Raw genomic sequence first — 16,849 nt, forward strand, 5'->3', positions numbered from 1 at the left:
AGAAAGTAAGTTCTTGTGAATACAAAATCGTTTTGTTTTTTTTTACATTGGGTTAAAGAAACCATAGAGCAAGCAGCCTCTGTCACCTACTTTGGTATGGACTGTATGTGTAAAATGGGTTTTTAAGGCATTAGTATCTGCAGAGATACCACGAAGATAAGTCATAAAGACATCATAACTTCTAAACTCAAACCTTTAGCATGGCGGCACTTATGACACTGGGAGAAATACCAAAAGATATCATGCACGCAAATCATCGTCACATCTCTGTCTGATGCTCCTTTTTAGAAGAAGTGGCGTGGTCCCTTTAAGAGTTCGGTGCAGTCCGATCCTTTCCCAGTCTTTCCCAGTCCTGCCACTGAAGGCCGGGCCTCGTGCCAGTCCAGTGGGGGGTTAACGCAGGACAGGCTGACTGAAGGGACGGAAATGGGAGGAGGGGGTGGGTGGTGGGGGGGTGGTGCACTCTGTAAGCTCTGATTAGACATCACCAGACGGAGCAGAGCAGTGCACTGATGAGGACTGCAGGGAGGAACACCGGGCTGAGGCGGCTCGCTCCTGAGCCTCGTGCGCCCATGCCTGCAACCAAAGCCAGCACAGCAGCTCGTCAGGAACCAGGAAAAAAACCTCCGATCAGAAAAAACATGCACTCTGCTGCGCTAGCCTCTAGATTTCTGACACTTCATCATAAATCAAAACCCAACTGTTCAATTTCCCCCCCCCCCGCCATATCTACATTATTACTTGCTTTCAACAGGAGAAGCTATTTAAGTATCTATCCCGAGAAGATAAAGTTCGCATCACATCAAAGAGGAGAGTGGCAAACTGAGCCGCCTCACCATTTTGCACAGCAGCAGGACGGGAGCACAGCACTGCTTTATATGCTGCAGCGCTGTGCAGCCAGTCAACAAGGAATAATAACCCAATGGCAGAGATGGATGACACCGCGCATGCATTTCTAAAAAGGTCGCTTTTTCTCGCACTTGAAATAAGTCTATTACACATGGTTGGAAAGGATGCAATGAAGCCAAATTAAATATTCTCTTTGAATTCATGAATCCTCAGTCGAGCTTTATCAGTGGTCAGAAAGGAAGCGGTTTTTCCGAGAAAGGAACGAGAACAGAAAACTCACTTAATTTGTGGATGTGGATGGGTTCGCTGCCCACGCCTTCCCCCCCCTCGCTCGTGGCCTTGATCTGAATGAGATAGTTGTCGTTGGAGGAAAGGCTGAGCTCCATAGTGGTTTTGTTGGTCAAGATAGTGCTGATGTCGTTGGGGCGATTCCTTTTCAGCAGCACCTGAGGCAGGAGAGGGTGATGCAGGAAAAATGAGCTAATGCAAAAAGTGTCATCCTCGATTCTGAAGATAAAGCTTTGCAGCGAATTAGGACGTACCAAATATCCAGTGACCTTTGACTCTGTCTCCATGGCTACTACGGGATCCCAGTGCAGCGTGAGGGTGGAGCCAATCATGGTCCATTGGATGTTCAGGGGAGCCCTGTCTGGGGCTGGAAAAGGAGGCAGAGGTATAGATCAGACCACGGTAAAGGATATGAATCACTATTTTTTTTCTCTAGATTACACATGTTAACACAAATAAATTCTTCCTCTGTTATAAATAGCTCCAGGTGGAAAGACTTTGAACAAGAAAAAAGAAGAACAATAAATTGTGGATTCAGCAGAAAGTGGCACTAATTAAGAGAGTGGCCCTGAGAGCTCAACGTTACTTAGAAAGCACGTTCAAAAAGACAAATCAGGAGCAAATGAAGAAAAACAATTTCACCAATCTGACTGAACAGGCCCAGCAGGTAGATAGTAGTGTGGCAACGTAGGACGGCACAAGTCAAATAGAGAAATGCTCAAATAAAAAATAAACCGAATACAACAATACTGTAGTTATAAATAGCTAACCCAATGTGAGTCATAAAATAACCATGGTTTAGTCCAGGTGACTGCCCCCGTTCATGACCTCCCCCTGGTCAAATCCTGTCTTCTCTGTATGATTGCATCAAAGTGAGGGCATCAAATAAAATTCTCTCTTTTTTTGTTCTTTGTCTGTTTGCATGTGGTCTTTTGGAGCTGCACTACAGTCGAGCTCTCTGTATGGCAGTAAAATCCCTGGTCACAGGAAAAGAAGCAGAGATACCTGACCCAGCCAGAGGAAGCTGAACCCTAATGCGCTCGCTGTCGTGAAACAGGGTCATCCTACGGTTATGTCTTTCAACTCATATTCACTGAAATCCCATCATTTCTAAATTCAAGCTTGAACATCACGTTCTAAATATCGAAATTGTCCCTGCTGCTGCATTCCGCTCAATCCTAATTTATATGAATTTTTTTTTCTCCCATCCTCCTTTTCTTCCAAGGTAAATGGAAGCTCTCTTGTCAGATTAGATTTTATGAGCGCGGCCAACAAAGCTGAAGAAAAGCTACGCATGTCATGTTGAGGACAGCGTGACGTCACCTGAGCGCGGCTGTCATGGTTCATGAACGAGGGCCGTTTAGAAATGATTTCAATGCCCGTGGGGGACGCACTCACGTGGTTTCCTTGTGGTGGTGTTGATGGGTGCCGACTGCGGCCCGGGGCCAGCTGTATTGAAAGCAGCCACAGAGAGGTAGTACACTGTGTTCGCTTTCAGCCCTGTGATGTTAACCAGCGTGTAGTTTACAGAAATTCGCACTTTGCCAACAGTGTCGGGCTTGGTGTCGTCTTCCCAGTACACAACCTGTTGGTGAGGACACAAAAACAAAAGAAGACGATGGAAGAAGTCATAAACACGGACACAAACAGCCGGATGCTAGTGGTGCATTTCACTGCATTATTGAAATTCATATTCCATCACAAAATCTGAAATGCTGTTTGTATAACAGAAGGAGAGGGAGGGAGCAACGATGAATAATAAATTGTTCACAAGTGGAGTCTCAATTACTGATGCACATCCTCTCAGCCACTCCGGTTATATAAACAAGACATTAGTGGGTCATAGGGAAAGTGACCCAGGAAGAAAAATTCATGACTCTCGCTCATTTTGTTCAATAAAACCAGCTCAGCTCTTAATTTTGTCTGAGGAAAGCGAGACGAGTGTGGATAAATAGGTTACAAATATTTCGAAATGCTCTATCGGGACAAACAAATCCCCACTTTCTGCAGTGAAGGAGGATTGTGTGCAGCTCTGTAAAACAAGATGAAGAATTTGCTTTTTCCTCAGGCTATTAGCATCCAATTAAGGGCGCAGGTGAAGTCATATTCTATAACGCAAACGATCTAATTCACCACTCGCTTTGGGTCATTGTCAATATTCATGTGTGTGGTATTAAGTGACACAAGAATTAAGTCTGTATAATTCTAATAATTAAATTGGAATGTGAAGTCTACCCTGGAGGATACTCCTCTGCTTTTCCATCTCCCATAAATGACTGTATTTTTAATTTGTTATCAATTAACGCTAATCTGTGATGAGTAAAGTTAATATTAATGCAATCTTTCTACAAGTAATTAGTGATTACATTAGACTCCAACTGGAATGGATTCGCAGTCCTATCGACGTCTAATGACAGGCTCTGGACATCTACTGTCGGTGGCCTATTGAGATTCAGCAGCTCAAATCCACTTCAGAACGCCGTTTGGAGAAACGAGCTCCGCTCTGAAAGGACAACGGCGCCAGCGCTATGGCAACTGGAGAGCTTTGTGCCCAGGGCCAGAGGTGACAGATATTGAAAGAGCACCGGGGGGGTGGGGGGGGGAGAGACAGCAAAGCCCTCTTTGCATTCTTGAAAGGATGAGGGATTTTATTTTCCTCTTGTGGGTTTGCTGCTGGTGCGCCAGAGTATTAAGGTCATTTCATGATATTATAGCGCTTAAAATACAATTTCTGCAGAGATACTTGAGAAGATATGGGTGAATATTAGAAGTTGAAAGAAAACTACTCAAACAAGCAATGAAAGGAAGGTTATGAGCGGATAAACAAGCCACAGGGAGAAGCTCAATTATCATGTTATCAACCAAAAAAATGGAGAAATGAAAGAAAGAAGAGAATGATTTCTCCTCAGTTTTCACGTACCTCGTATCCAAGCACTCTTTCAGCGACGGCAGGCAGAGCTTCCCAGATCACTTCAATTTGTGCAGCAGACACACTTCTCGCCCTAACCCTCTTCGGAGCTACACTGGGGACTGCAGAAATAGAGCACTGGTGAGAATCCCAAAGACTCATCCAACACCATCACACACACTAATAGCAATAAGAGGAAAGGCACAGAATAGACCTGTAGTTTCACTGAAAAGCTATTTCCCCTGCTCTCTTAATGGGATCTGTGACTGACAGAAGGGAAGACTATCTGCCCAGCAAATTCAATTAACAGGATACCTCCCTGACAGCACGGTGTGGTAAGTGTCTGCTAGGATTTCCTGTAATCTACCAGCATGATAACTAATATCAAGTTGACATTCCCAGCTTGAGAGCAGAGGGAAATAACAGCACTGGAGGTACAAAACTCATTTTCCTCATTACTATTCAAGGTCAGAGTCGTAAGGAGAGAGATTACAGCTTTCTTTCTAAGCGGCGGTGGAGTCTGTACCTTCCTCCGCTGAGTACACGGTGCCGATCGAGCTGAAGGGCCCCTCCCCTCGGTTGTTGTATGCCCCCACTTTCACATCGAAAGGCGAGAAGGGCGGGATGGTGTCGTTGCGGAAGACGTAGCGCGCCACGCCCGTCACGGAGATGGCCGCTCGCGTCCACATGACCGAGCCCACCGGCCGGAAGGCGATGATGTAGCCAAAGCCCTCTCCATTTTGCAGTTCCTCTGACACAGGCTGGGAGCGAAACACAAAACTATAGTGATATTAAAACACATACAGGCAAAGACACAGACGGGCCCGTCTCTGCACTGTACCTCCGCGAGGGCTTCTGTGATTAGTCACAGCCAAAAGATTTCTTTTTCCTCTGTTATCACCCAGAAACACTCCGCAATCATCTTATACCTTATCTTTGTGCTCTCGCTTGGCTATGTAATTGTGGCTAAAGTGCAAAACTCTTCAAAGGAAGTGCTCCCTGTCCCGGCTTTGGGAGCGAGCAACGGCACTCGGAGGCTGAGCCCGGAGATGAGGTGCCGCTCTCTAATGTGGGTCATAAAATTGCTCCGTTCAATTCTGCACAATTAAGCAAAACCATTACCCGGCGACAGAGAGAACAGTAAAATGTGACAGATGACTTACCTCCCATGTTATCACTAATTCAGACTTTGTGCCGCCTCCACCTCCAACATCAGTGGGAGCTGTATCAGGAACTGAGAGGTAAAGCCCAGAGGGGAGCAATTAGAACACAGTTTACAAAGCTCAGCGACAAGCCTCAACTGTACTTGCAGCGGACCAGGCTGCCTGCTGAAGATACTGTAGTCTGTTTGTCACCCAACAAATCCCTCACCGCGTGTAAACACAAACACGTCAGAGCGCAGTGCGAACTACCGATTTTGCCCAAATGTCACTGTACATGAAGAGTTGTGATTTTTTTGCAAACGACATTCGACTCAACCCACTTTGCTCCTGCTCCCACTCAGCTGTTTGTGCACGGCAGTGTGGTGGTGAAGCTGATAGTGTGGGTGGAGGAGCATTTGTGCATGTCCTAATAGTCACATTCAAGGTGTCATATCAGCAAATGGGTGATGCAGCGTTTAGCATGGTTCAATCCTGAGGAATAGAGATCCAGCTTTTCCTCCACTCTCGCCTAAATATGCTCAAATTCCCTGGCAAAAAAACCCTATATAGGAACCTGTGAGTTTTAGCATGGGTCTATGCAGCTGTGTGCTTGTGTAAAGGAGGCAATGATACAAACCCTCTGAACCCGTCTCATGGAGGCAGGTATTCTGACCTAAGCTATATCACACAATAGCAGGATTTACTGCACGTCATGGCTTTGACATAAATTTACTAACATGAAATAAAAAGACACTTCTGATGTGTCTGGGACTTTTCAGGAAAAATCATAAAATCCTGTGAATGCACATTTTTCCCCTCTGACTTTATTTAACACATTCAGCTTCTCTACCACACGCGGGACTCTCTAAGTTGAGAGAAGATATCGTGTGCCTTTTTTTAGGCGTCTAACGCTGTTTTCACACTAAACCTGAAACAAATTTTTCGCACAATGAGATTACATTCAAAGTCAATGGAAATATGCAAATAGACACATAGTCTCTTGTGACACGACGTGATAGACATGAAGGCGAAATACAGCGAAATACATACTTGCGTTGCTATGTAGCGCACGTAACAAAAAATTATGCCATGATAAATTTGCATTTGGTGTGACTGCATCATAAAACAGCACCGGGACATCTCTTCATTTTCAATATCTACTGAAATGGTCGCAGAATCACTATAATCAGTATTCACTTAAGCCAATATAGTAGACATTAATTTACCTCAAGTGTATGTCGATGGGACAAAAAACAATCTACTTATCCATGAAGTCTTTGATTTTATCATCCAAAGTTATATTCAGGGTTCATACACATTTTGACCAATGGATTTCCATGACTTTTCCATGACTTTAAACCAAATTTCCATGACCGAACATTTCGTGAAATCTCGGTGTATACGCGAAAAAGTGACAAAATGTAGTATTCAAACTAACAATGAGAATTCCAAGGCATACAGTATACCTTAAATGACACAAACCCAAGTATGCCTGCTTATATTTTGAGCATATTTCTTTAAAAATATATGAATTATTTAAAACTCAGCGTAAATGAACTAGGGATGGGCATTCGATTAAATTGTCTTAATCGATCGTCGGAAGAATTAACGATCGATTTTTCGATTAATCATTCATATTTTTATATTAAAATTCACTATTTATAGCCTATATTAAAATGCAGTGAAAATAGAAAAAACAGCGTGTTTCCTCATTGAGATCTTTATTACAAGATTAACAACTCTTGTGGCAGTTAAACGGGATCCGTTCAATGTTACACTTGAAAATATGCGCTGCTGTAATCTTGAGCCCCGAGAGAGAGCAGCTAGCCGCTGAGAGCTAGCTCGATCTGACGGCTCTCGACCTCTCAGTCCGGTCGTTGTAACGCCCTCACTCCCGGAACCCCTCACCCAGACCCGGGTCTGTCCGGGTTACCCTCCGCGTGGACTGACGGTCCGTGTACGGACATGAAGCCGAGCCGCGGAGGCTTAACTCCGGGCTGCTTCCTCCAGCTGCTAACAGCCTCGCTGTGCTGCGTTCAGGGCAACTCGGATATTCCGACCTCCTGTCACATAGCGAACATGCAATAGTTTATCGATGAAAAAATGTCATCAATGAAATTCTTAATGATCAATTAATCAATAGTCGAGTAATTATGCCCATCCCTAAAACGAACGACATGAAAATAAGAATAGAACAAATTTCCATGACTTTTCCAAAACTTTTGGGAGATTATTTTTTTCCATGACTTTTCCAGGCCTGGAAAAACACATTTTAAAATTCCATGACTTTTCCAGGTTTTCCATGACCGTACGAACCCTGTATATTAAATTCATAGCAAGAAATCCTGGAAAAACCTGGGAAGTAAATTCAAAAGTTTGACATACTGGCATCCTCAGTCCTGGTCTTGGCCGAGGCCGGGCTGGGCTCCCCCAGGCCCACAGCGTTGCGAGCCACCACCCTGAACTCGTACTCCACCCAGGCGTTCAGACCCACCACTGTGGCTGTCAGCATGTTCCCATTGACCACCTCCGGCACTGCAACAGGGAAATGAGATCCTCAGAAAATCAGGGCTACCACACAACTGGACTCAAATTGAATGATGAATAAATAAAAGGATCCCCCATGAATATTAACAGAGAGCGACAGGAGGAGGATTGCGTGCTACCTGTGTCAATAGCCTGCCAGCCCACTGTGAAAGGCGTCCGGGCCTGGATGATGTAGCCTGTGATGGGGCTGCCGTTGTCTCGACCAGGAGTCCAGGCAAGCTGGGCCGTGCTGTCTGTGATCTCCTCCACCGACACCTTGTCCGGGGGACTTGGTGGACCTAAATCAATTAGGCAACAAGGGGGGTGAACATGAGGTGAACACCAACTCCAAGAAGCTTAAAGGACCCATCGTATGCCCATTTTAACACAGTTGATATGGTTCCTTGGGGTCTTGATGAAATGACTGTAACATACTTTGGTCAAAATACCACAAGGATCATTTAAAACAGCACCCTTTTTACCCTGTCTAAAACAGACCTCCTCAGATTTACCTGTTTTGAGTCCCCCGCGCCCCTCTCCCCACCCTCCTTCACGAGATACAAGCGCCCAGATTTTAAGCTATCCATTACCTCTGTAGAAATTTGGCTACTGGAGACAAAGATACAATCTTGCAACCATATCGTGGAGCTCGCAAGCTAACGCTAGCAGGCTCCCCGGGCTCCACCGGCCTGGCCCCCCGGGCTCCACCGGCCGCTCGCGAGCTTACGCTAGCCAGGAAGCCGGGGAGCCGGGTTCTCTCTCTCTCCCCAGAGCCAGTGAGATGATGGTGGGGTGTGGTCCAAGGCCATGTAGCGAGACTATGACGTATTTTCGGGTCATATTCCCATTCAACGCCATCAAGCGTATCGTTTCTGACATAAAGGAACCACAACAAATCACGGGAGTTGTTTTTTTCCAGAGTTTTTGGGACGGTAGACACGCCAGATACCCACATTAACGTGTACAAAAGTGGAATTTTCATAATATGGGCCCTTTAACTCATAAAGATTCCTGCACCATGCAGCATATCAAGGCCATCGGACTCCCTTCAATGAAGGGCTACGTCCTTGTTCTGTGCCTACTTCATTCACTGCGTGTGTGATGTGCTGGGCTACAAAGTGATTACTGAACATGGGATCACTCGCAGTGGAAAGATAACCTGGATAGGTTCTTTCGTGAGGAAAGGCCAACAAGGGAAGAATCCAAATGAGTCAATTCACAGCGAGAAAGAAAGAAGCTAATGTTTGTAACTGGCTTTACAATGTTGTTTGCTCTGCTGTTCCATTATTCAAATGCTTTCCATGATATTTTGCCGATGTGTAAATGAGCCAATTATAGTCATTTTCTGTGATAAACATTGCCTTCTCAAAGCACCTGGGACAGCTATTACAGTTTGTTAAGGGCATGAATACCAATGGAAATCACCGGGGAAGAGCCCGCACGCTGAGCCGGATCCACGGAGCACATCCACACAAAGCTACCTCAGCTGAGCCCCACGAGTCACACATCGCCCGTGAGCGTGCACAGCAACACTCACTGTATGTAATGCAAACACAAGCTGACATACCTCTGACTGAGGTAGCATCCAGCTTTACTCCCCTTCACTATATATCTACACTGAAGCCTCGGGGGCTGCTTGCATCTCCCTCTGTCAAACTTCTGACTCCTTTCATACTTGTGCAGATGCTTCAGTGTCACATTACTTTACAGCGTAGACTTGGGTATTTGTATGTGAGCAAACACAAACAGGCCTTTGAATAGAAATTGCTTCTCTTACCTTTGACGACTAATATCGCAGAGGTGGACAGGCTCTCCACGTCAGTGTCTATAGCGCAGACGTACTTCCCACCGTGGCTTAGCTGGATGTTACGAATCATCAGATCCCCTGATATACTCTAGAAAACAATGTTATTGAGAAAAGTACAGTGAAGTAAAAAATGTGGTTTTGTTTCATTGTTTCTGCTTTTGTCTCTGGAATGCATTAACATTTATAATACGCTTTGCACAATCCCTTCGACTCATGGCCGCCGTGTGTCGTGTGCATCTCTTCCAACACCAACAACAGACATAGCAGATGTACTTTGCACAAATAATGCCATTGGCCGTCCTTCAGGCGCTACCCGACCAGCCAGCCCCCCCTACAAACAGCTACCAGCTAAACAGAGGACACGCAGAGCAAACAAAGTCTGGTTAATTGGCAAGACAATCCTAATTATTCTGTAATTACATAACTCATGCAAGTATATAGAGTATTACTCTGAGTGTAAAGAGCAAATATTATTTTACACCAGCTGAATGCTTTCGGTGGCCATGAGGGAACATAACAAAACACCAGAAGAAATATTATTAACTTTGTAAGGACCAGTTGTATTATTTATGGCTGCATGAAGGACAGTTTTTAAAGGGTAAGACCAGGTCTGGCCCTATGACTGAAGAATACAGTATTTTTTTGTATAAGAAAAGAGCAAAAGCAACAATGCATTAGTCAGTTTCTCAATTTTGAACATCTTCCCTTCTCTCACTCCAGCCTGTTGGTTCAAAGTGAAAGACATGCATATTTGAGAATTTAAATCTGTAAATTAAGCTAAATATATCCTATAATAACTGGGCAATGTAGTTTTAACCACATGGCACTCCGAAAGGAAAAAAACTGTTCATTGGCTGAGGACTATTTTCTTCCATGGATTAATTCACATTTAATCACATTGTGGTAGTGTATTCACAATACAGATGGTGTGCGAGGGGGTGGACTCAGAATAAGCAACAGCGCCCATGTTCATTGTAATGCAGGCACATGTCATCCAGCACAACAGAGTGACTCGCTGGCGTTTTCTTATCGTTGGACAACAATGGAGCGCAACGCTACAGAGGAATAAGCTGTGTCAAGCTCTGAATAGAAAGACAACACAGAGGCTTGAGTCCTCCTGCTGCGGCTGCCGGGTTCGGTTCCGACCCGGCCTTACTGTGTGCCTCCCACTGTTCTCTTGCTTCTTGCTTCACGCTTACTGTCTGAAAAATATGTTTTTAATGAAAAAGAAAGACAATACTTGTCATGCTGCGTTAACGCTGCAATTTTGAGCTTTTCCCAGACAAAACTTGAGTCCGAGGTAAATGTGGCAAATATTTGTTCCTCATTTATAAAGGTTTGGTCATCAAAGACGACTTTTGGGATGATCTAACATGCCTTGAATTTTATTTTACAGCACAGTATTTTTTGTGACAATTGAAGATACCAACAGAAGAAATATCATACGCCAAAGATGACTACAGACATAAAAAGTTCTGTGTGGAACTTGGAACTCCCTCAAAAAGAAAAAGAAACTCTGCCAGTGCAAACTCTGCCAGATGAAGCTCTCTAATCAGGAGTTAACACAGCTACGCAAAGACCTTTAAGGGTTTGCTCTCTACATCTGTGTGTCTCTGTTTGTATTTGTGGTTCCTGGTAATTATCGAGTAGTAGTATAGTAGAAGTAATAGTATTTTTTTCATGAAACATCCATCCTCCTCACCAGCTTTGTCCTTGAAGATGACATATGTGCAATGTGCCAAGGTAAAAAGTGATTTCCAAAGATGCATTAACCTCTTCATTCAAACGGAATTATTCTGATCTCATTTTGACTGAGCTTAGGGATCTACCTCCTGAAAGTCACCCCTGGAGTGGGCCTGTCACTAAGCATGTCAGCCGGTGAGAAGGAGTGAGTTGCTTTATAAAGGAGTCACCTGAGGGTGAGCCAGGACTCGCTGCAGTCAAGGCAGATTTCATCACCCCCTCAGTGGCAAGTGGATCAGAGCTTCACTCCACAGCAACTGGACAAGAACGCCCGTGGATCTCCAACTCTCTGAAGCTTCTGACAATGCAGAGTAGAGCTGAATAGCACTTCTATGGAGCCAGGGGCTAAAGAGACTCTCCTGCTCCCCTCCGCCCCCCCTTTCATCTGCTCTCCTGTCACCTGACATTTTTTTACGCAGTGTTCGCCTTGTCTGATTTTCCCTCCAGTGTCAGCAGCCACCTGGCCGACCTGAGAGCTCGCTGCTGAAAGCAAGGCGTTGTACCTTGGCAAGCAGGAAGTGATGAGGCATATTTGCTTTAATTATGCTAATTCATTCATCAGAGGCTGTTGAGCAGGGGGCTGTTAATCTCTATGGACAGGGGGAACAGTTTCTGTGAAAACTATATCTCATCGTATTCCCAAGCACAGTTCAGTGTCGTTAGTCATTTGCATTCAGATATTATGCCAACCTTTAACATGTGAATGGCAGTGATCGGGCTTATGACCTTGGATATGATAAAAAACATTATAATATGCAAATATAAAAGACAAGCTATGGACAAATGGCTTTGCCCTTCATCAAAAGGTACAAATACTCAACAAAGAGTCACCACTTATCATTATTTCAAGACATAAGCATTTCAAATGAACATTTACGGGTGGCGAGCCTGCCCTTGGTGAATGCCAGCCCGCTCATTACTTAATTATTTTGGGGGCTCAAGATTCATAAATAGGTATGCAAATTCAATTATGGCAGAGAGAGATGATAAGAAAATGTTCTCCCTTGAGGTACCGGAATTAGAAGTTGAAGGGATGAAAAGTGTAAAGACTTCATTAATGAGGACCCTCCGTATGAATGAAACGGCATTTCACTAATATGTTTCTAGACGTGTAAAACACTGAAGCTCACACAGCTAATTCAAAACCTTAAGATCCCGAGTACTGACCTGATAGTGCCATTCATTGAAGGTTTCACAGCATGGAAATGTAAGAATGGAAGAGATTCGTAATAGATGTGTTTGTTGATATAACATTCTGCAGTGAACACTGGATAAGTCTTGGCATTTCTCTGTTTCGGTATTATTGGTGTCTACGAAGCCCTCTGCAGGGCAGTAGAGCATACCCTTGCACACCACACAGTATGTCCCAATTAATCCCAGAATAGCCAGAAAGTAGCTGAGTTTAACGCTTGAGATGACTCACCCCGCCCACTCTTTCAAAATGATCGCTGTCTCGCTGGAAGTCGATGAGCTGGCCGTTGAATGCCCACGAGAAAGAGACATCCAGAGCTGGATCGCAGGCAATCTGGCAGGGTAGCACGATGCTCTCGCCAACAATAATCTCCATGTTAGTGGGCCTCATGGTGATTCTGGTGGGCTCTGGCCAGACAACAGACGATAGCATGCATGTTAATATCACTGCCACGGGAACCTTTAACACCGCTGTGACCTCTGCAGCCGCCATCTCACTACGACTCACGGCCAAATCAAGACACCATCATTAAAATAACCAATGGATGTGTGCTTTTTCCTGATTTTTAATAAGCACTTAAATTCCAAACCTGTCCATTAGAAACAATTAATGACATCTCGGCATCGCACTTTATGTTCCAGGATCAACTTGGGAGAAAATGTTGAAAACAGGATTACAGAGATGCGAGTGAGTTCCCAATTGGTGATGGTGGTGGATTGGAGGCCTCACAGTATGTTGAGTAAAGGTCAAAGTAATTAAATTCTATGACATTAAATGGTTCAGCTGTCGGTCTACGAGAAGAATAGAAGCTAATGAGAAAAATAAGTCACACACACACACACACACACACACGCACACACACACACACACACACACACACTGTAACAGAGAAACCAGAGGGCTGCACGAACATGTTATGTCACTGAATCCACAAATAATGACCTTTAACTAAATAAAGGATAATGTTATGTTGCGGTGCTGCTGTTTTGCATAACATGTACCAGCTTTTTTAATTTGATTATAAACTGGATTATAAATGGGTTTTCATGAAGTATACATTGAAGAGCCACGAGCTGTTTCTGCAGATCTGTGTATATGTTTGTTTAAAAGAGTTTATTCTGAACCGTCAGCAGTGGGATTTTCCTTCCAACATCAAACCCAGTTACCTGCTTCAATAGTGATTGGATGGCCGATTGGTCTAACTGAAAGTAAATTAGTAATTTTCCCATTTTTCAGTCTGCTTCTGCTAAGCTACATAACAAACAACACATCTTAATTAATCCCAAAGGCAAAAGCCCCCTGAAGAAAAACACAATAAAACACAATTAAAGACTTGCTCAGTTGCATCAAACCTAAAAGTGGAATTTCTGGAAAAAAAACAAACATATAGCTATACTGAAATATATAAAAGTTAACGTGAGTAAACAAATTAATTAAATTGTGATGTGTGTGTTTTAAGCTAAACTCAGCTGGTGAAAGCAAGGTCAGAGGCAAATCTACTATTGCTCTAAGTAAATGCAGTGGAAGAAGACTAAAGAGGTATGATGGTGTAATGTAAAGTGAGAGGTTAGTGGGATGTGATTTGCTTTAGTAGAAGTTGGTGAAGAAGAGCGGCCCTCACCAGTGATGAGCAGCCGCCCAGTGGTGCTTGCTGTCCCAAACTGGTTCTTAGCGATGCAGGTGTAGCTGGCTGCGTCCCGTCTGGTGACATTGTTGATCTTCAATGTTCCGTTGGGAAGCAGAGTAATCCTGAGGGAAGCAGAACACCTTTTAACTGTACTGACTATAAGACAAAAGGGCTGAGCTTTGCAGGCATCCCTCTGTATTCTTTGTTTTGCTGTAATATTCAATATCCTCACATTGACCTGCACCGAGGAGGTTTTGTTTTGATCTGTGTTTGTTTATGTGTTGCTAGTTAGCAGGATTATGCAAAACCACTGGACAAATTCCCGTGGAAGGTGGAAGGATTCGGTTTAAGGTCAGGAAAAGACCGCATTACATTTTGGTGCAGACCTGGATCAGGGGTTGATCTCCACATTTTTCTCCACTTTCTTCAACATTGTGAGATGAGTGCATTTTTCAACATTTTCGTTAATTTATCAGAGAATAATTCATGGATGGAAAATTATATATATGATAATGTGCCATTTGTTGCAGATACAAATAATAACACCAGGATCTAGTGAATTTAAATGTAGTTTCATAAAGGGAAGGTTTTGGCCTTGGCGGAGGTATGTGCTCTACTGAGTGCCATTTCTAGTTTTTTATTATTCTCCATGATGCAGTAAGTTTGCAGAGTGGAGTTTCTACCAGATTCATGTTCTTCTCAAAAATTTAAAAGCCTCTGAAAAAGCACTTTGACCTGGGTGCTATAAAGCTTTCCTCTAAATCCCAGTAAAATGGGATTCTTTGATGCAGGGTAGCAGCGGGAAGCATGACCCATCACCCCAACTCAGTGGTGAGCTAAACTCACCAACACATTTCTAAATGAAGAAGTATTTTACACACAGCGTCACTGAGTAACTCAATGAATAAATGAAATGTGCTGTACGGGCTTTACATAATGAAGTCAGAGAGGAACCTCTGTCATGCTGGGAGGTCACTGACTGACGGGATATCTAATAAAAGCCAAACACATGCTATGATACATTATATAATACAGCTCTACATAAGCACATAGCCCTGTGGCAATATCCCACATCCTCCAAATTTGATGAGAAATAATAATCATGGAATAAACATAATTATAGCTGAATATAATTAAATCGAAAAGTAACTAACACTATGTAATGCAGTTGATTGGTACGTGTGTTTTATTTGAAAATAGCCATCTTCAGGGAAGAGCATCAGAGTGTGACACACTGATGGTAGATTACCCAAGGCAGCTGCACTACTGCGGCCAAAAGTGACAAAAGAAGGCAGTGAATCAGAGGAAGCTCTTAGGTACGATTCACTAATGCGTGCTTCAAAGCAGACATATTCTTGACTTGTGCATTACGTTAACTCTCAGTAGTCGTCTTCACAAATAAATGTGTTGCCCAGTGCAGCAGCGCTAGAGTTGATTGTAAGGCCTGGTTCATATTGAGGCTGCTCCTCCACTGTAGATCTCTCTGTGCTTACTTTAACAGTTTCTTCATCTTAACGATCAAGTTGCGTTTTGGAACCTATTGCATTTAGACTGTACAACGATGATTCACATTTAATTACAGCTTCCATATAAGATCTAATCAATTTAATCTTTATTAGCCGCATACATACACACCAGCCTTAAAGGTTGCAGTAATTAAATCTCAACCCAGATGTTTTAGCTAATTATGGAACTATGTCTTTCCTCACCATTCAATTTTGAAAAAAATGCCTTGAAAAATCTGTTCGAAAACCAGTTATGTAACTCGAAGGGCACTTGGAGAGCACATACCTCCACTAAGGCTGACTGACCACTTTATCACTGTATGCATTTCCATAAATGTTGATCTGGATCATTATCTGGATCTACAGCAAACTGGGTCTGTTTATAGCTAGTAGCACCCTGAGTAATGTAAGTAAACCCAAAGTAATCCTTTTGGTAATTTAGGATGTTGAAAAACAGATCTCTCTCTGCTGCATTTGATGCCATCAATCATAAAATGTTATTAAACTGATGACTGGAACATGTCATGACTTTAAAGTAACAGCACTAGGGCTGCTTCAGTAATCGTATTTAGGTCAAACACTGCGAACACTGTTTTCATTGGAGCCACTTTCTGTCAGAGAAGTAGTCCAGATTAAAAAAACTGCTGACCGCGAGTTCAGTAGATTATCCCTGGTAACAAGGGACAAGGGGGTGGAGGCAGATATTTCTGCGATTGATATCTAATTACTAAACTAAAGCTCTCTGCATGGATAGACACCATGAAGGGTAATTAGGAACTAGGCCTTTCATAATTTAGGTGAAACTACCTTTAAATTATGTGATATTTAGTGACTCAAAATGTGAATTCAATTAATTTCTGTAACACTGCTCCAATTTACAGCGTGATTCCATATATGAGAAAACATTCCCCTGCCAGTGTCCCTGTACATCCAGTATTATGCACCTTGAAAGGGTATGTGGGCTTCACATGCACTGTGCTAAATGTCATTCAGCTTGGGAATTTGAACAATTTCCTGCTGCTGCAGCTGCAGCTCCCCAGCCTCAGCCGACTAAAGAGAGTCGGTGCTGTTTTGAAAAGATGCTTGGCTCGTATTGTTCCCTTTAAGACTTCCTTTTGAATTAGCAGCACGGGAATAATTCAAATAGCACAAAGTTAAGCATTTCTTTAGAACGCTGTGATGTGAGCGTTTGACTTGTTTTTGTTCCGTCTGTCCTGAGTGTGTGTGTGTGTGTGTGTGCAACAAATTCTAAATGTGCGTGC

At 43.4% G+C, this 16,849-nt stretch overlaps 1 protein-coding gene across 1 annotated transcript in view; it reads right to left on the reverse strand.

Moving 5' to 3' along the window:
- Positions 1–484: 484 nt before the first annotated feature.
- The window catches only part of cntn3b (contactin 3b), a 47,801-nt gene continuing 31,436 nt past the window's right edge, over positions 485–16,849 (reverse strand). Inside the window, exons 11-22 of the mRNA XM_061070062.1 lie at positions 14,077–14,204; positions 12,687–12,862; positions 9,491–9,608; positions 7,854–8,012; positions 7,573–7,722; positions 5,209–5,279; positions 4,572–4,806; positions 4,058–4,167; positions 2,536–2,722; positions 1,392–1,504; positions 1,130–1,295; positions 485–576 (exon numbers count right to left, since the gene is read on the reverse strand). Of these exons, the coding sequence (XP_060926045.1) occupies positions 485–576; positions 1,130–1,295; positions 1,392–1,504; positions 2,536–2,722; positions 4,058–4,167; positions 4,572–4,806; positions 5,209–5,279; positions 7,573–7,722; positions 7,854–8,012; positions 9,491–9,608; positions 12,687–12,862; positions 14,077–14,204 (1,705 nt within the window). The remainder of the gene's footprint in view (positions 577–1,129; positions 1,296–1,391; positions 1,505–2,535; positions 2,723–4,057; positions 4,168–4,571; positions 4,807–5,208; positions 5,280–7,572; positions 7,723–7,853; positions 8,013–9,490; positions 9,609–12,686; positions 12,863–14,076; positions 14,205–16,849) is intronic.

The sequence above is a fragment of the Limanda limanda genome, chromosome 4, assembly GCF_963576545.1.
Source record: "Limanda limanda chromosome 4, fLimLim1.1, whole genome shotgun sequence".
NCBI classification, from domain to species: Eukaryota; Metazoa; Chordata; class Actinopteri; order Pleuronectiformes; family Pleuronectidae; genus Limanda; species Limanda limanda.